Source organism: Dermacentor silvarum, chromosome 11 (genome assembly GCF_013339745.2).
Source record: "Dermacentor silvarum isolate Dsil-2018 chromosome 11, BIME_Dsil_1.4, whole genome shotgun sequence".
Taxonomy (NCBI): domain Eukaryota; kingdom Metazoa; phylum Arthropoda; class Arachnida; order Ixodida; family Ixodidae; genus Dermacentor; species Dermacentor silvarum.
The window spans coordinates 69,013,853-69,033,448 of NC_051164.1; the positions used below are offsets into that span (position 1 = coordinate 69,013,853).

General features: G+C 46.4%; 1 protein-coding gene across 4 annotated transcripts in view; it reads left to right on the forward strand.

Moving 5' to 3' along the window:
* The window catches only part of LOC119434103 (lysosomal protective protein-like), a 248,103-nt gene that overhangs the window by 82,815 nt on the left and 145,692 nt on the right, over positions 1-19,596 (forward strand). For 2 of the 4 annotated variants that reach the window (XM_049658770.1, XM_049658769.1), the window contains exons 2-3: positions 16,204-16,391; positions 17,620-17,782. In XM_049658770.1, the coding sequence (XP_049514727.1) occupies positions 16,225-16,391; positions 17,620-17,782 (330 nt within the window). In that variant the 5' untranslated portion in view covers positions 16,204-16,224. Of the gene's footprint in view, positions 1-15,072; positions 15,359-16,203; positions 16,392-17,619; positions 17,783-19,596 lie in introns of those variants that run through there. The other 2 variants (XM_049658768.1, XM_037701420.2) reach the window with 2 other exon arrangements.

A 19,596-nucleotide genomic window follows, 5' to 3' on the forward strand; every position in this document is an offset into this window, starting at 1 on the left:
GACGTGAGTTATTGATCTCCGAGAGAGGCCTTTGGCCTGGAGTGTACTGAATCATGTTGGCGATCACGATGATAGCGATGATGCCATCCGTAAACAACCCGCCCTTGACGGACTCATCAATGGAGTGGACAGAAGTTCTCGTCGAAAACACTTTCATGTAAGGGATTGCGGAAGATGGCTGAGCGCCAAATCACTGTCGTCGGCCAGGTGGCAACGAGTTCCCGGAAGTTTCTCTACGGTGCGTCCAGCGGCCTTTTCCAATTCGTGATCCTTTTACAATCTCGGTTCGTGTTGTCAGGTGTCGTTGCAGCTTAGCTTGGTCTGCTGCTCCTGCGTAACCGAAGCGAATAGAGTCGAAATAGTGGAATATCGGTGTGATTTAAAATTTTTAATTGCCCTACTGTGTACAGCAGTTTCATGCTTCTCATTGTATGCTGAAACATAACAGAGTGAAAAATATTGGTACGATGTCCGTTTCAGAATTAATTCGTTGCTTTTAGCCTTGAAACTAGATTCCAACCAAGTAAAAGCCTGAAAACGGGCTTTCAACCCGAACCGATAAAAATGCGAAATCTAGGTAAAGATAACCAGAAAGGTAAATATGGTTGCTGAAAAATAATTACACCAGAAAGCAATAAATATTTCTGCGGCTCTAGAGTAATATGGTCACTTACTTTGTGACTCCTTGGGTGTGTTTTCTGACCACACCGGGGGCTAGACAACAACATTTACACAAAAGTAATCTGATTTTTATCTCCTTGCTCAATTTACATACAAGTACAGCGTGCTATTCACATTAAGGATAGTTCCCGATAGCCTGTCTTCGATTCACTATCTCCAAGAAATTAGTGGCCATAAAGTAATTCATGTAGATTTCAGTTTTTGCCCTACTGCCAATCCCACGCACAAGAAAACAATAACCTTAAACGAGAAGGGTAATTATGATGCCATAAATAATGAACTTTGCACCTTTTCACCGACATGTGAGACTAATTTTTACCATAATTCTGTTCAGGAAAACTGGCTTACTTTTAAGCAGAAACTAACCGAACTAATACACATGTTCATCCCTAAACTACTATCTGTGTAAACAGCCCAAAACCATGGTTTAACAACATTTTGCACCGCCTAGATAACAAGAAAAAACGCTTATTCCAGAATGCCAAACTTAAAGGGGGCGCCCAAAACAGGGACTAGTATTATGCAGCTGAAAAAGCTTATCTCACAGGATTCCGTAACCCCAAATTCGCTTTCTTTAACAACGATTCGCCTAATATGTTAACTGCTATCCCCCGCAAGTTCTGGCAGATAATTAACCCCCAAGCAGTAGCTTCTACCCCTCTTACTAACGACTCTGGTGAGGTCATTTCAGACGCTGAATGCGCCGATGCTTTCAACAAGGCCTTGCCATCTGTCTTCACTAAAGAAGTAGACATTTCTTTACCTATATTTTCAGGTCGTATCACGTCTTTTATGCCTGAAATCAGCTTTTCGGTTGATGGTATCTCATCCCTCATCGAAAAGATCAAGTTGTCATCGGCATCTGGACTGGATGACATTAACGCGAAACTGTTGAAAAATATAGGGCACATTACTTCGGCTTATATTGTTTTAATATTTTAGCAATCTCTTTCAACAGGTATCATTCCATGTGACTGGAAAGTGGGAAAGGTGGCTCCCATCTTGAAATCCGGTAACAAAAGCTCACCTTTGAACTACCGACCAATTTCCTTGACCAGTGTACCTTGCAAACGCATGGAACACTTCATTTACTCTTACATCATGAATTTCCTCGACTCTCATAACTTCTTTCACCATTCTCATCATGGGTGTCGTAGGGGTCTCTCTTGCGAAACCCAGCTTGCCATTTTTGTTCATGACCTCCATGCTAACCTTGATATTAACGTACAAACCGACTCCTTATTTCTTGACTTCGCGAAAACCTTTGATAAAGTACCCCACAAACGCCTAATTTCAATATTATCCTTCTTAAGCTTGCACGCGAATGTACTAAATTGGATAAAACAATTATTGGCTGACCGTTCACAAGTAGTGTTTACAAATTACATATTATCCAGCCCACTTCCAGTGTCATCGGAGGTGCCTCAAGGCTCTGTCCTCTGTCCTCTTCTGTTCCTAATATACATTAACGACCTACCTTTGCATGTATCTTCTAATGTTCGTATGTTTGCCGACGACTGCGTTATTTACCGAACCGTTACTAGCCCATCTGACCATACGATCCTACAACAAGATCTCGACCACATAGTACAATGGTGTGATGACTGGCCAATGTCCCTAAACCCCACTAAATGGAAACTCATTTCCTTCACTCGTCGCCATATCCCCTTTCACTTCACTTATAACATAGCTAACGTCCCCGTTGAATCAGTAACCACTTATAAATACCTCGGAGTTACCTTATCTAACAAAATGTCCTCGAACACGCACATTGCTAAAGTCACGTCATGTGCTAACAGAACTTTGGGAGTGGGACACCCGTCCCATTCGTTTCATCTGTTAAATACCTGGGTGTCTTACTCGACAGTGACTTCGCCTGGAATTCCCACCTAGCTTACGTATGCTCAAGGCTTCGTGCAGTTTCAGGTACCTTATACAACATTAGATATTATATGCCTTTATCAGTTCGTAAAATGATTCTACAAGCACTGGGTTATAGTATACTTCGTTATGGAATTACGGTTTTCGGTCACTGCGCGATTCGATGGAAAAACAGAATAAACTCTATCCTTCGATCTATTCTGAAAATAATTAGCTACGACTTGGGCTTACCTTCAGGCACTGACCTTTTCAAGGCATTAAGGTGCTCAAATTTTGACGCCCTTCTCAAAGAAACGGCTATCCTGAGGCATTTTTGGTCAAATAAATATAAGGTCGAATATGTTCCTGCGCGCTGTCTCCGTCCTAAAGATCGCTTTCGCGTGATCCGCTGCTCTACCAGTAGGTCAGCGCACTCGTAATTACTTTATCCCCTCCTGTCTCATACTACCACCAAGTGCGTTTCGCGTGAAAACAAATATAAGAATCCGTCGCATCAAAACTCTGCTGCTAGATAACTTTCTGACATGAACGCCTTAAGAGGACGATTCATGCTTCGTGCCGATGAAATATACTGTGAGTGTTAGTTTTTACTTTTTATATTTGAGCACCCTTTCAATGTATTTTTCTATCATGCCGAGCGTTCTCAACTTTGTATCACCTTTCGTTGTTTGTATTGCTGCCACCTGTCGCCGTCCTCGTGCTGCTGGGGTTCTTCCTTAATTTTTCCTCAACTTGCATTCCTGCAAAATGTGTTTTTACATATTCCTGTTGGGTCTCTATAGCAGTTTTGTAAACGCTGCCTGTCGGCTCTGCCCTTCACAAGCGGCTTTGGCAGGCCTTCATGTATTGATGCACTCGCCACGCTCCGAGACACGTAATTGCGCTAATTAGAGTACGCATCTCGCATCTGGAACCCACCCGAAGTAGGTCTCACTAATACCCTAGAATCCGTTCAAAACTCTGCTGCTAGATTGATTCATGCTTCGTATGAAATCAGTGCTTCACCCTTCAAAGCCGAGCGTAACTTATCACCTTTGTCTTGTCGCCGACGCATTGCAATCCTCTCTATATTTCACAAGTTCTTTCACTCGCCACTTAATTGCGCTACATACATTATCTCTGCAGCTCTCATATCTCATCGCACTGGTCATGCGCTACAAGTTTCTCGCCCACGTACCCGTGCTAAACCATATTCTGCTTCATTTTTTCCCAGAGAAGCGAAAGAGTGGATCGGCCTTTCTCGCAACATCGCCGCTATCACATGCCCATCAAGCTTCATGCATAGCATATTAAATGTATCATCGCACTGATCGTTGTGTCAACAATATACTGTGTAAAAAATCCCACCCCTTATGTAATACCCCCTCGGGGGTCTTTAAGAAAATAAAAATGAAATGAAAAATGAAATAAACTTTGGTGAAATGACATTGAAACCGGTCATCTAAAATAAGAAAGAAAAAGAGAGAAAGAGATAACAAAGCAGTGCATGTGTCAGCCAACCATGCTGTGCTGTACGCCGATGCGGTCCCTGTCATCTGCCACTTTTAAGGCTATTAACAATCATTGCGAACATCGCGCAGTTTGCGGCATGTCTATATATGTCTCTATGTATGTCTCTATGTATGTATATGTCTATGTATGCACTGAAAGATAAGCAGGGCATTATCATCAGCAATTTCGATGACATAGTAACACAGCGGAAGAATTTTATACTGACCCGTACAGTAGAGCAGCCAAGCTACTTTCATTCGATGTAGTGGTGGACAGGATGCAGAGTCTCCTTCTATAACTAGCGATGAATTTGCAAGGGCCTTCAAATACATGACCAGGGGAAAATCTGCTGGAGAAGACGGAATAACAGTCGTTTTAATTAAAGATGGAGGACAGATCATGCTTGAAAAGCTTGCGGCCCTTTGTACGCAATGCCTCACGAATTCAGGTGTACCAGAAAGCTGGAAAAACGCCAACATTATACTCTTCCATAAGAAGAGAGACGTTAAAGAATTGAAGAATTATAGACTCATTAGCTTGCTTTCCGTATTGTACAAAATATTCACCAAGATAATTTTCAATAGAATCAGGGCAACACTTGACTTCAGCCAACCAAGAGAACAGGCTGTCTTCAGGAAGGGATATTTTACGATGGATCATATCTATCTCATCAATCAGGTAGTAGAGAAATCTGCGAAGTGCAATCAACTTCTCTATATGACGTTCATAGATTATGAAAAGGCATTTGATTCAGTAGATATACCAGTGATCATAGAGGCCTTACGCAATCAAGGAGTACTGGAGGCATACGTGAATATCGTGGGAAATTTCTACGAAGATTCCACAGCTACCTTGGTTCTCCACAAGAAAAGTAGAAAGATACCTATCAAGAAAGGGGTGAGACAAGCAGACACAGTCTCTCCAATGCTATTCACTGCATGCTTAGAAGAAGTATTCAAGCTCTTAATCTAGGAAGGCTTAGGAGTGAGGATCAACGGCGAACATCTCAGCAACCTTCGGTTTGCAGATGACATTGTCATATTCAGCAGCAATGGAGACGAATTACAGCAAATGATTGAGGACCTTAATCGAGAAAGTGTAAGAATTGGGTTGAAGATGAATATGCAGAAGCCAAAGATAATGTTCAGTAGCCTGGCAAGGGAACAAGAATTCAGGATCACCAGTCAGCCTCTAGAGTCTGTAAAGGAGTACGTTTATCTAGGTCAATTACTCATAGGGGACCCTGGTCATGAGAAAGAAATTTACAGAAGAATAAAATTGGGTTGAAGTGCATACGGCAGGCATTGCCCAATCCTGACTGGGAGCTTACCACTGTCGGTGAAAAAAAATAAAAAGAGGTGTACAATCATTGCATTCTACCGGTGCTAACATATGGCGCAGAAGCTTGGAAGTTAACAAAGAAGCTCGAGAACAACGGGGACGCACAAACACAATGGAACGCACAAAGAGCAATGGAACGAAAAATATTAGGCCTAACGTTAAGAGACGGGAAGAGAGGGTCTGGATCAGAGAGCAAACGGGGATAGTCGATATTGTAATGGACATTAAGAGAAAAAAAATGTGGTTGATCCCTCTTATATAGGAATCGGTATAGAACACGAAAGTGAAACGTGTCTTCACAGAACTAGTGTAATGTTTATTGCACATTGATATATAATGTCTATTGGTGTTTTGTGGCTAAAGCGCCCTTAGGCGTTGATGCACCCACGCTGACGCCTGGTGGCACGTCTCCTCCATCACGACTACCAACGTCGATGACCATGAGCAACCGTCGTGCATATGGAAGCTGCACTACGCTGCACACGCTAGCACAACGCGAAAGACGAAGCACGTAACTGACACACTAATACAACGCGCAAGACAAAGCACGTAACTGAATCGTCACCGAGTCAAATCAGCGCGTACAGCGCGTCGTAATTGCAGCCTCCGCGATCAACTTCAGAAACATTTTCAGAGCTAATTGCGGAGGCCACGCTCCGCTGTGCTGAGTACGGTGAACGCCACCTAGGTGGCGTTGGTAGTGCTTCTTGATGCCAGCGTCCCTTCGAATGCTGGCATCGAGGCGTCGTAGTGCTGAGACCACCGAAGCGTTCACTGTCGGTGCGCGTTAGTGTCATAATGCAGTACTTCTCTTTTCTGCTCGTAGGCGGTGGCACCGCCCCGAGCAAGAGCGCGGGTACACGGAGGAGTGTTAGATATATAAGGCGCGTCTGTGTAGCTCTCTGCAAATGCGTTTGTGGCGCAATGGGCTAAACGCTCGGCGATCTATCGTCGCGGACCGAGAGGTCGTGGGTTCGATTTCCAAATTTTCCATGTTTGTGGAACTTTTTCTTCTGGTTTCTTTCTTTGTATTATGTTCGTGTACATTGTAAGCTGACGTATTTCCGTGACGGAAATACGTCAGTGAAGTCTTGGTGGACCCCGGCATAAAACACTTTCGTGTTAAAAAAAATGGATCTGGGCAGGCCATGTAACGTGTAGGATGGGTGGCCGGTGGACTATTAGAGTTAAACAATGGAAACCAAGCGAAGGGAAGCGCCGTCGAGGACGGCAGAAAACTAGGTCGGGTGATGAAGTTAGGAAATTTGGAGGCGCTAGTTGGAATCATCTAGCACAAGACAGGGGAAATTGGAGGTCGGGGGCAAAGGCGTTCCTCCTACAGTGGACACAAATATGGGCTGATGATGATGATCATGTGCCGCACTTCAATAAACCTGCTTAATTGATACCAGCTTGAGTCACTGCGTACGTCACTGGTTCGCAGGCTTTGCACTTCACGACAGAGAAGGTTTTCCACTGCTCTTCCGCACTTGAAATAAATAGTACTACGTGATCTCCGGCCTGTCAGTGGAGCGTTGCTGGAGTGGTCGGCGGCCGCTAATGCCTGTTTACCCACGATTCAGAAGGCGTTCAGTGGCGGCGTGCCTGGGGCGGCCCCTGGTGTGCGTTGCGCAGACTCCTCGCTGTAAAAGGCCTATACAATTGCGCATTTCTATTTCTTGGTGCAGTAACGTCAGCCTCTTCGAGTAAGCCACGTCAATGGGTACATGTGTGCAGACAGTGCTGCATGCCACGTACGATGTTTAAAAAAATGTCGGTTCACATGAACAGAGAAACACCTGGTAGATATTGCGTGGATAATGAAACGCTTTCGATGCGGATGGAATGACTCAGCACAACTTGCGTATCCATCACTCGTACGTGCAGCTGTTGTTTTTGTTGGAGAACATTCCCGGCCAAAGAAACAAGCTTCAATTCGAATAGCGGGTTTTATTTTATTTGAGAAAGTTTCTTTTTTAATTCTGAATGTTAGTTTAGGCCTGTGTTTGGCACCGAACTGTCCAGTCCCAGAAACATACTCAAGCGTGTAGAACTTACATGGCTTACGCCACTTGCGTAGGCGTACCACAGCATTTCCTTCCCACCACGACGGATGTTTTTAAAACGAAGTCTCTAAAGCTACGTCGCACGTACGCGCGAACAATCCAGTTTGTCGGCTTAAATATCAGGTGGAATGGCGGATCCCCAACTCCATTCGGCAACAGCATTCCAGGAAGCTACGCCTTACCTTCGTAAAAGAGTGGTTAAAAAAAGGAAAAACAATTTAAGGGACGCTTAAGCTTGGCCTTTAAGAGTAGAACGCGATAGCGTTATCGGGACCTGTTTGCATCGCAACGCGCGGCTGTAGGTCTGGTGGAAATGCTGGAAAAGGGGTTTGTGTTTGAGTTTCGTCGTAGCAGAATTAGGTTTTCTCGTACATTCAAATTAAAATCCGACGCCGAATGGTAAAGTCGCCCTTTACCATTTTCCTCACGGATTTAACTGTGAGAAATTCACTTTTTGTTCACCAAAACTATGCACCACGTGGAGAGGCTGCGCGGTCGGGGTGGTTGGGGATGATTTTCTCCGCCACCCGCATTGCACGCCAACGCCGTTTGCCGACGCCGGATTTTTTGCGACACTGGGCCCTTAACGCTCTCGCGTTAAACAAAAACCTGCCTCTTCGGTAATCGAGAGGAGATGTAAGGATGAAACGGCTACCATATGGCACCTTTTGCTGTTTGTGGTGCCGCCGGCTTCAACCGCTTTTGTTCTTCCAACAGTGCGGCGTGCTCAGCTATATTTTCCAGGCTTCAAATTGTCTTGGGAAAACACAATTGAACCACTGGTAGTTTTTTTTACTTGCATTGCATTTATGTGGGTTTCGCAGCAAGTATTGTGGAATAGCTGAGCCAAAGCCTAAAGTAGTGACCATGGACGTCATGAGTTTGACGAGAGCTAACTTGTGGCGCTTGTGTGAAGAGCTCGATGTAGAGGTAGAGGAGGACTGGTCAGAAGCCGAAATTTAAGCAATTTTAGAAAACAACAGTGACGAGGAATACTTTGAGCACTTCGGCAACTTAATTATAAAAGAACAGGAACAGGAAGCGATTGAGTGCGAGCAGGAATTGAAAAGACGGGAATGGATTAAGCAACAAGACGCAAATATGGAAGCTCTAGGACAAGAGATTGAAATAATGCAACAGGGTTCTGAAGTGGAACAACAGAAATGTCAGGCACCCGTAGAAGTTGCGCACGGAAAGTGCGAACAAGTAGCACGCACGGTTCAACCGATGGTAGAAAAGGAGGCTGATCCCCGTGAGCCTAATTGTACATTCACAGGTGATGCCAAATCCGTAGACCGTGGCGTAGCTGTTGAGGAGCCCGTTGATGGGGGCCGTATTGAGCGCGACGAGATACTGTATCAATGGAATACTAAGACGCAGCTAGGTCAGCTGACGACGATTTGGCACAGTTATCCAGGGAGTACGTCGCGAAGGTAGCTCTTGCAGAAGTCCGAAGTGACACAGTTTCGTTAAACAAGAGCACCAGTGCAGAGCTTAATCGGTCAGAAAAGTGCTCTAAAGCACAATGTAGGCAGGGCAGTGCAGTTGTGGACAGCTCCCGGGAACGCGAGCTACGTTTCGCAAAGAAAAATAGCTGCATTGTCCCTAGGTGTCTGAAGCTCTCCGCCAGTCGAGGTAGCATTGAGTGGAATGATTTACCCGCAAGTCATTCAGACTGTGCGGTTGAGATGGCAGTCGTGAACGATGATATAAGTGCCGGTCAGCACGAGATGCGAGCGGAAGGCCCGGAAATGAGCACCACAAAGCGTGCCAAGAAAAAGCGGCGTCGCAGAGTCAGGAATGCGGCGGAGAAGCCAACGCGGCCTAATAAAGGCGCTAAACCCTCTGAGGAGCACAGTCAAAGAGGTCGAAAGGCGCGTTTGTCAATTGGAATGTTTCCAGTAAGAGCGTGCCCGAGCCGCCGGGTAAGGAAGAAAGGTCGTTCGGCGCGAAGGTGGCCAAAAGCAAGAGGGCAATTATGTCCCCCCTCATTTCGTTTTTTTTTTCAAGGTGTGCTAGGCATGGCACAGGAGAGCGAGCCCGTAAGGCGCCGCGAATTATAGTCAGACGCTTCAGTGAAGTCGTAGTACGATGCCTACCTGTTTGGAAAGTGCCGGGGATGGGCAGTGACGAGAATGACCTACCTGCCCTTTGTATTCCATCGTTGACAAGACAAGCTTTCAGACCGCGCCCACCTCGAGTACGGCTTAAAGATATGACGCAACCTGAGGCTACTCGGAATGAAAAGCGACAGTACAGGTTTTGTGGAAACAACGGTTTGTTTGTTTCCTAAATGTTTTGAGATCTCCGAGACTTGAGATCGTTCCGATAAGCACATTTCGAGTTTTTTTTAATCGTTTATTTTAGAAACTCAGCAATATTTCCAAAGGGATGGTTTGTGCGCGTATAAGTTTTTGGGAAACATTTTTTCAACGTGTTGTTCTTTTTTTGTGTGTGTGAGCTATGCTTGCAGCGTCAGGTCCAGGTTATTTCTTTGAAGCCGGTAGTGGCGCGCTCGATTATCACTTCACTTTTTGGAAGTGTTCGCGAAATTTTTTCGTTGAAAGTAAAACGTGTTATTTGAAGGCGCCGTTGTGTAACTTTGTCTTTTTGGACAGTGTTTGCAGCGTTCTTTTAAAGCGTGTCTTGGCGCGGACACAGAGAAGCAAAGCGTTTATGCGTGTCTCGCACGTGTATCTAGAATACGGCGGCACTTTGAGTTTCATTTAGTACGTGAAAGTAATTATAAATAAGCGCGAACGAATCTTCTTCTTGTCTTGAGCGCGAAATTTGCGCAAGATTTTTTGTTGTTTCTTTAGTGCATGTCATTTGTGGACAAGAGAAAGAAAATGTTTCTGCGTCAGTCGCATGTATGAGTTTAGTTGTGACCGCAAAATGAGAGCGAGTCTGATAATACATTCGTGAAGCCAACGAGGCTCTCAGTTGCGCTAGTACGTGCGTTAGTAACAGATCGAGCAGACTGTTAACGGCTTTTGTGCTGCATATGGTATCTTGATTATCAATTATTTGGAGCATTTTCGACTATTCTACCTTTGCTCTCTGCAGCATGACGATCTGGATTTGGTGAACTCAGAGGTTCATGAGAGCTCGGTTTGGTGGCACAATATTATGGGTCCAAATTATTGGGTCTAGCGAAGCCTGATGGATTTAAGCGGATTTCGGGCGCTTGAGTGCTATGTGGTGCTTTTTCACTGGGAATGACTCTTCTGTATCGGATGTTGCGAGAAAGTTGTGAATCCTGGTCTAATTTCAATATTGTGGGCTTCAGCGAAGGTTTAGTGATTTGATGGCTACTTTGGTGCTATTATTAGATAAAGACAGGTGCGTCGATTTGTTCGTTAGACCCGATGACTCTCGGTGCGAGCACGGCGCTTTCCTTTGCCCTGTGGGGCTGTGCATGCATGGGTGTTCCCAGGGAGAAGGCCACAACGAAGTTAATGCTGGGACCTCGAGCTGCAGCGTGTCATCGGTCATCACTTCTAGAGCAAACCCCGAGGTCGCGACTGAACACCGACGCTTCGGGCAACATGACAGCTGGTCACCCTCAGGTCGGATCTTCCGGCGCCGGAGGAGTCTGTTGCGTCCCGAATCGGCAGGGCGCATTCTTTGGTTGTTTCCATCGCGGCAGCCTCCTTTCATCAGCGTCGCCCAGACGGCGACAGTGCCCGACACCGACGGTGACGGGCAAACAAGCACCCCAAATCGGCAGTGCGCATCGTTTGTGTGTTTCTGTCGATGTCATCTCCTTCATCAGCGGTCGCCTACCTGGCGATGCGGCCCGACACCGGCTGTGGCACGATGAGAAAGAAGCTCACTTAGAAGCAACCACAACCGCCACCCTTCGTGTAAGCGGGGAGAAGCACGAAGGTCACGTCACTCTCCCGACCCTGGAAAGACAAACGTCACGGACAGCAAGAAACCAAGTCGATGACTTTCGTGGAAGGAGTGTGAATCCCCTGTTTCCAGATTGTCTCGTCCTTGCTTCAAAGGTTGGGCATCAGAAGCGGAGTTCTGTGGACAATACGACCCTTCTGATTGGCCGCACCAAGGTGATCAACTTCCCTAGTCGGGTCAACTAGGGAAGACGACTGCTTGATAAGCGGACACCTTGGGTGCAGTGGTGTGTCCTGACGCGTTCTCATATGTGCTCAGACATGTAGTTAGCTGAGACATTCAATGTGCTCCCCATGGAGTGGGCTTCCATACTTGGAGCCACTGTAAATATGTAGAATAAACCCTTTTTCTAATCGCTCTTACTCCCGGACGTACTCATCCCTATGACTAAAGGATCACCGGCCCAAATGCTACCCCGAGTCCCAACAAGTTCTAGGTTGACCTTTTTTATTTTAGTACTGTTTCTTTCGTTTTTATGTCGCTGCACTGTATGTCGCTCAGCTTGAAGGGCAAAAATGCGGACGTTGTGCGAAAACATTGAAGCAGTTGCCGCACCCACGCGAACGCGCACGCACCCATGCGCACGTACACACAGATTGACACATACGCAACTAAATAGAAACGATAATGGCTCGCTTCGTTGGCATTGTCTGTCTGTCTGTCTGTTCTTTCTTTTTTTCTTTTTTGTTACTCTCTGCTCTTTCAGAGACATGCCGGAACGTCCTTGATAGGAGCTCGGGGGGGGAGGGATGCAAACGCAGCATATGATGTTTTTCAACGTAAGCGATGAGAACTGACGCGGGTGTTCAACGTGTGCGATGCTTTGCAGCTGAACACAAGCTCGTTGTTCTGATTCCTGACCGAAGGTACCGCATTCCCAGGGTGACAGAGCGTAAATAAGGATACAAAGCGGCGTAGCGGTGGCCCTCGTGATATACGAGTGACAATAGGACAATTTCGAGAATGTCAGAAATACAGTTTTTTTTTTCAGTCTTTTAAGCCATTTACTTTCCTCAAAGTATGCACTTTTAAATTGAGGTAAACCATTTTCATACCCACCGCGGTGTCTTGGCAGCTATAGCCTCGAGCTACTATAAGCACGAGGTGACGGCTTCGATTCTCGGTCACGTAGGCTGCATCTCAATTGGATCGAAATGCAAAAAAAAAAAAAAAAGACAACGCTTCTGTACTTTGATTTCGGTGCACGTTAGAGAACACCAGGTGGTCAAAATTCATTCTCACTCCCCCACTACGGTGTGCTTCATAACCAGATCGTAGGTCGTGTCACGCGAGGCCCCAGAATTTCAATTTTAATTTAAAACTTATTTGATCAACGTTTTTTTCTTAATTATTGCAAGCTCTTGTAGTCTCGTAGTCGTGGATGGCTTCTTCAGAGTGGGAAAATCTTTGATCGCGCATGCTGTGTGTGTTTCACTGTGCTGTAGTTTGATCGAACGCATGGTAGGGGGGGGGGGGGGGAGGGTGAACGCGCGCCTCTAAATTCCCCTAACGCGGAAGCTGCGCCGTGGCTGGCCATGGCTGTCCGCGTGGATGAGCGAGTACAGCGCCCGCGCCTTTTCTTGGAAGTAATCTTCGGCAGGTGCACAGGTTGTGAACCCGGAATGGCTGTTGCCCGCATTTGCACTGTCCAAGGCCGATCCAAATAGGTCGCGAAGCTTTGGGCTAAATACAGTTCAGAACAAATTGTCTCCGACATCAGCAAGGGTGGTTATGGGAGCAGCGATTGAAGCTCGACTATGTAAGGAGGGAACAAACATTGAAAAAAAGAAGCCTTTTTTAATTAAAACTAAACACAGTTTGATTCATTCGATGAAAATAAAATTCCTAACCAATTTTATATACGCGTGTCGAGAAAAGAAGTGCCAACTCTATTTTACTTTATCATTATCAATAAATACCATTTTCAGCGCCCACCGTTGAAGCCGCTATCACTTGCAATGCAATGGAGCTCTTGAAGTGTGTAGAAAAGCGCGCTAATATACTTCAGATACTACAATACGCCCACCTCAAACGTTGTGATGTCTGCTTGCCGACGTTTGTCTGTATTTGGTGGCGCGGGTAGTTGCGTCGTTTATTAACCTGTTCAGTCAAAAGCAGTGAGCAACGTTCAGCTGTTTTCGTGGGGCTGCGCTGGCCGACGGGCTTGGCGTCCGACGATGGGATCAGCCACTCTACAGGTACAGCGAAAACTTTCGTCGACCTTCGAAGAAAGTATGTTCGGTGCAGGGGTGCGATTTCGACACCCGTACGACAGACCTTCGGCTGCATCGGTTTCCGCGCTGAAAGCTCGAAACGCCCATCAAGTCAAATGACGTGGCACTTGAATATACAGCTGGAATGGCAGGTCACCAAAACAAATTTCGCACCTTTGAGAACGAAATGACGTCGTTTTTTTCTTTTTAACGGATATGGCGTCACATTATTCTTTCTTCCGCCGGAAATGTTCCCTCGTCGCACAGATGGCGCGAAGCCCCATAACCCCCCCCCCCCCCCCCCCCCCCCCGGCAAAATTTACCGACTAGGTACTAAAAGTACCTGCCGTCTTCATTAAGTATAGACTGTAATTGATCATTGTCGGTGCGTGCAAGCGCACTACTGCGGCCGGGAAGTCCAGTCTTAGTTTAGGTTAGGATGAGACGGCATTCGGACTTAAGTCTGGACTTAGAGGCTCGTGTTTGTGCCAGGGCCCGCTCGCACCGCCATATTGTGGTAAGCAGAAAGCTCGGCGGCCGCTCGATTGTGTGCAGCGACTGCAGTGCGCAGTGATCTTTCCTGGACAAGGGTGCCTCTGCAGCACCTTCGTATACGTGCAGTCCGATTGCAACGAGCATGGTTCAATCCTGCGTGTTGGATGAACCATGCTCGCCACCCCCAAATTTACGTTGGCCCACGTCCAAATTTGAAGCTGGCCAACACTCAATTTCCAGTTTGGCCACGCTCAAATTTCAAATTGGCCCACCCCCAAATTTCAAGTTGGCCCACCCCCAAATTTCACTTCAGTAATGGTGATCATCTGCGGGGAAAAAAAAAAAAAAACGGCCGCGAAAGCGCATGATGTGCTACGCGGCCAGCTTCATGCCCACCACACGATGGCCGCCGGCGGCTTCACTGTCCTCTAAGTGTCCTTGGCTATAGGCGGCTTCCACTCCAGCATTTTTTTGTATATCCTCCTAGGTTCCCACCCCAGCGAAACTGGGGTGGGGATGCACTGTACTTCATACCCAGAGTGAACATTCTGCGCAATCACTTCCGAGTGAATTTCGGAAAAATGTTGAAGGCAGTGTGCAGTGTATTGTACAATGAGCCTTAGGAGGATATAGATATAATATTTATTTATTTACTTAAAGATACTGCAGCCCGTTACGGCTATAGCAGGTGTGCAACTGATGATGGTCTGCTCCGCATCACCATCAGTTGCATTTCGCTCCTCCAAGAGCCAGGACGTGTGTCGAGTGGGCTATTGAACAACAGCAACGGCTACTGAACTGAATGTGGTGAACGCGGTTTAAACCACGGATACGGGACCTCAAAGATCTGCGACATTATGCCTAACGCATTTCTCCCGCATTTACCGCTAAATTGCCAGTGAATTTTTCTTGTCTTTTGCCCTTCAGATGCACGTAACATAAAGGTTTTACTTCGTAGAAAATACGCCGACGAGAAAGGGTTCATCTGGACGCCGTTTATCATCAGCCACGATAGCCAGCGTGCTGCAATGGCTCGGCGCTAGGTACGATGCTACCGAAGACGAACGGAGTGCGATGGCCCTTTTCACTATCGCAAATGCTTCCGTTAGTGAAACTTGATCCTCCGTGTCTCTCACGTACGGCTCTATCTTCACGGGATGAGCGACGACGCGGTTGCAAAATGAACCAAACGCGGCAGCTCTGTGAGAGAAAAACGCTCCTTGTATCGACTGCAGAGAAGCAACACTCCCACTACACTGTGCTTCTGACTGGAAGGTAAGTTAAAGCTTTTCTCCGTTGCACTCGCTAGTCAGTGGCTGCAGTGCATTTCCTTTAGTCAAAAAAAAAAAAAATGAAACCTGCAATGCCTTTATGACGCTTTCCGGATGCCTTAATGAAATTGCTAAACTTTTGCGGCCTTGCTCACTAACTTACAGTAGGCTGCGTGCTTGTATATATAGATTTTTTTTCTGTGATCCAGTAACTGACATGTGAATTTATCACAGCATTAAACCAAGGCGTTAGAACAGCTTATTGTTTGAACACTATGGCTTGAGCAGCGCCAACGGTAAGAAGTGCTGCTGTGTGAATGAACTTGCTGTGTTGCTCTGCTGCTAAGCACGAGGTCAGGGTTTCGGTATTTGTAGTATTTGTAGGCCACCCGTTGTATGCTCTGGGTGTCAGTGAAAGTGTGCGAGGGTGAGCCGAGAAAGATGCTGGCTCAATCTTGCGTGCGCAAGGGTCGAAGGCGAGGAAGAAGCGTTACGTCTTAAGAAGCCGCTGCCGGATGTTATACTCCGGCGGCGGCTGCGTTTGGCGCGGATGAACACGGCCGCGCGGGCCCTATCTTGAAAGCGATCTGAGGGTTGAGGGAACTCTGAGGGTTGAGGACTTGACAACCCTCAACCCTCAGGGGGTTGAGGTTTCTGAAGCCGTCTCTTTGCGGCTTTTTTCCTCACCCTCCTCCGTTGTTCACTGCGAAACAAAGATTCATTCATTCATTCATTCATTCATTCAAGTTGCCAAATCTGCGCCCCGTATTGGGAATCGCTAATGAAATTAGAAAAAAAAGAACACCGCACGTCTACTCATGCACTGAACGCCGTATATGCCTGTTGCAGAGGCACCTTTCGACCGCAACAATGATCGCCGAGGTGCTCCTTGCCGGCTTGGCCCTGTCAACGTTGGCCGCGGCTTCCGACCCGAGTCAGTGGGAAGTGACCTCCGTACCGGGACTCGACCAACCGCTAAACTTCAAGCATTACTCGGGATTCCTCGACGCCGGCGAGGGGCGACGGCTTCACTACTGGTACACCCCACTCTGAGTTACTTGTTTACGACTGTCAATTTAATTAGCGTTTTGATTTTACCGCACTGAGTTGTAACGTAAATGTTGTAAGTTTATCTAAGGCGAGCGCCGCGGATTGAGTTCGTGGCCCAGTGCGAGTTTCGTGTCTCAAGTTATCTAAACATGCACAGCGCTGTCAAGTAGCAGACATCTCCCAATAAAACGGCGTCAAATCGGCGTTTTGCGAGAACTCTCTGATGCTGTGGCACTCACTAATGAAATGATTTGTGAATTCAGCCCCAGGAGAATAAAATAGCTTGAGTGCAGGGTGATCTCAACTGGTAAGCGTGAGAAAAATGCCTCGATGACTGATCACCCGAAATGGGAAGCGTGAAATGCGGAAAATTTGAAGACAAGGCTGCATTTTTCGTGTATTACGCAGATATTAGCTACCTCGACACTATTTCTTGCGCTAAGTGCATTTTCTAACACCGAATGTGTCCCCCGTTGCACTAAGCACGAAGCTGTTGTGTTTGATACGTACCTCATGATTGTACTAAATGCTGCAGTTATCGCTATACGACGATATGGGATATAATTTCATACGTCATTGTTTTTAGTTTTAGTTTGTTCCCCGGTGTTCGTTTCCCGGTGTTCGTTTTCGTGGCATTAACGCCGTTATCAAGTTGTCGATCATCGCAAGACGCGCCTAATATGTCCGAAAGTCCTCGATTGTTATCTCTGATTCTTCAGCGATATAGCCTTGTCTAATCAGGTTGCGTGCGTGACGCGAATAGTTTTGTACGCTCCCGAATGCATATATAGGCGATCACCAGCGATTACTCTGGAATGTATATGGCGAGTCATGTACACTGCAAATAAAAATAACGCTATATGGGAGTAAGCCACTTCTCCCGTTTCACATTCCTGTTTCTGTGTTTTTGTCTTCTGACGAGTAATCTCATTTTACTTAGACAGGGATATCTTTCAATATTCCCAAGTTTACAAGGTTAGCCACGTCATTTTGCTGAAACCAATTATTTAGTCTAACCTTTTGGCGCAACGCTTATTTTGATCCCAGAACACGCTTAGAGGTCCTGGCATGAGCGTGATTGGTTGTGTATATATTTAAGTGAAGGCAGTATCATGTTTGAAGGCTGGCAACCGCTCATTGAAAGCTGAATCTTCTTCTATGATATGGTCACTTAGGGATGAATGACTCAATATCTTTTTTCTAAATTTTTTGAAGGTTCATGGAAAGCCAGCGATCACCATCTCGGGACCCCGTGCTTCTGTGGCTCAACGGGGGACCGTGCTGCAGTTCCCTCATTGGAGCCATTGCTGAGCTGGGCCCATTCCGGGTGGGCTACCAGGGCATCAACATGACCACAAACCCTTTCAGCTGGAACAAGGTAGCGAAACTTTTGCGAAGTAATTAATTCCTGCAATACTGTAGTAACTGCTGGTTTTACCAGCCGGTGTTGAATCGCAGCTCCTGTACACTGTTTAACAAAGGCAGCATTGAACTGGTGACGCAGAGGAGAACAGACAAGGAGGTTAAACAGGAACTATCTCCAGTTGGCGTGACAACGTATGTGGTGAACCTGAAGGTCGACAAAAAACAAAATAAATAAATAAATAAATAAACAAAGAAACAAGCAAACAAACAAACAAGCAAACAAACTAATAAATAAATAAATAAATAAATAAATAAATAAATAAATAAATAAATAAATAAATAAATAAATAAATAAATAAATAAATAAATAACAAAGACGGAACTACCTGAAGTGTAAGAGGTGTCACACAGTCTATAAAAAGGGTTACGCGCAGTGTCACATGACTCTGCGTCGCAGCATGTCCCACAATCAAATCTTATTAAATAAGAGAGCAGCGCCTTTCGAGGGTCGCTGCAACACTTTTTGAACACGGAAAGGAAGTACTCGCGATCTGTAGACAATGCGTCCGCGAAAATGCGAGCCAAGTGTTATTCCGCTTCCGCAGGACCGTCTCTGCATTCATTGTTTCTGATGTTCTTGTTGAAACAACGCTGCTGGTCGCGTCTGGGGCTCCGGCACTTCATTAACGGTGGGACGCACACGGGTCGGTTACAATGTTCATTCACATCGTTAAGCAACTGACTGCGCGCACTGAGTCGCAGGAAGGGGAAGCGACCGGTGAGTTGCAAGTTATTGGTGGATGTGAGTGGAGAAGGGGGGAGTGTGCGGAGAGAAACTAAATTTAGCTTTGAGATTGCCGCACTCTCGACCGCGTAACCAAACGCGGTTCGGTGCTGCTGTTTGCACGCTAGGAATATTCGGCAGCCTGCGCAATATCGACTCCGTTGAGTCACGTGCACTACCCGCCGCTCACGTGACTCTCAAGTGACGAACGATAGCTTTGTAACATTCACTCCCGAGTTCAGTATCATTTAGGGATTGAGCTTAACAGTCACTGCTGGGCTTATAAATGCTACCGCTAGATCAACCGGGAGCCTAATTTCTGGATTATTACTATGAGACGCTTTGGCGCGTAAACTGAATCTGCGCATTCAGCGCCGTTGTGTTCACTGCACTGCACTGTTAAAGGAAAGACCTGAGTGCAGGGCACGTGACAAACTGTTCTGCAATAGCAAGTGTAAATAAAATCTTCCGGATTAGTAGGAGGGTGCGGTAATCTCGGGCGATCAATTTCGGCGATAGAATCACTTTCGCGGGATTGCGCGAGAATTGCCACTTGGACGTGGGCAGCGAAAACGCGAGAAAGGAGCGAGTTCTCACTGGTTCTCGTGGGCCGAGTCTCGCGAAATCTCGCGAAAGTGATACTATCGCCGAAGGCGATCGCCCGGGATATACCGCCCAAAATGACTTGTTGGTGGTGGCGTGGAGGTCACACCTTTCTACGCACTTGTTCAGCGCATTTTGCACAGGCCGGCAAACTCACTCGTGAGTTGATTCACTCACACTCAGACTTTCTCCTTAGTTTGAATCCGAGTGAGCCCGACTGAGTAGAATTCTGGAGAATCTGAACCCAAGCTAGCTCGGCTAAGTCCGATTGAGCCCTAAAAAAAGAAAAAAAAACTTAGTAAGTGAGTTTGAGTGACTTCCGTTTATTTTGCCGACCTATGGTGCATTGACGTCACTTCCGCAACCATTTCGAGGTATAGAGCGGCAGAAAAGTAGAATCGCATATTATGGAGTGCCTTTTAAGCACTGTATACTAGCCT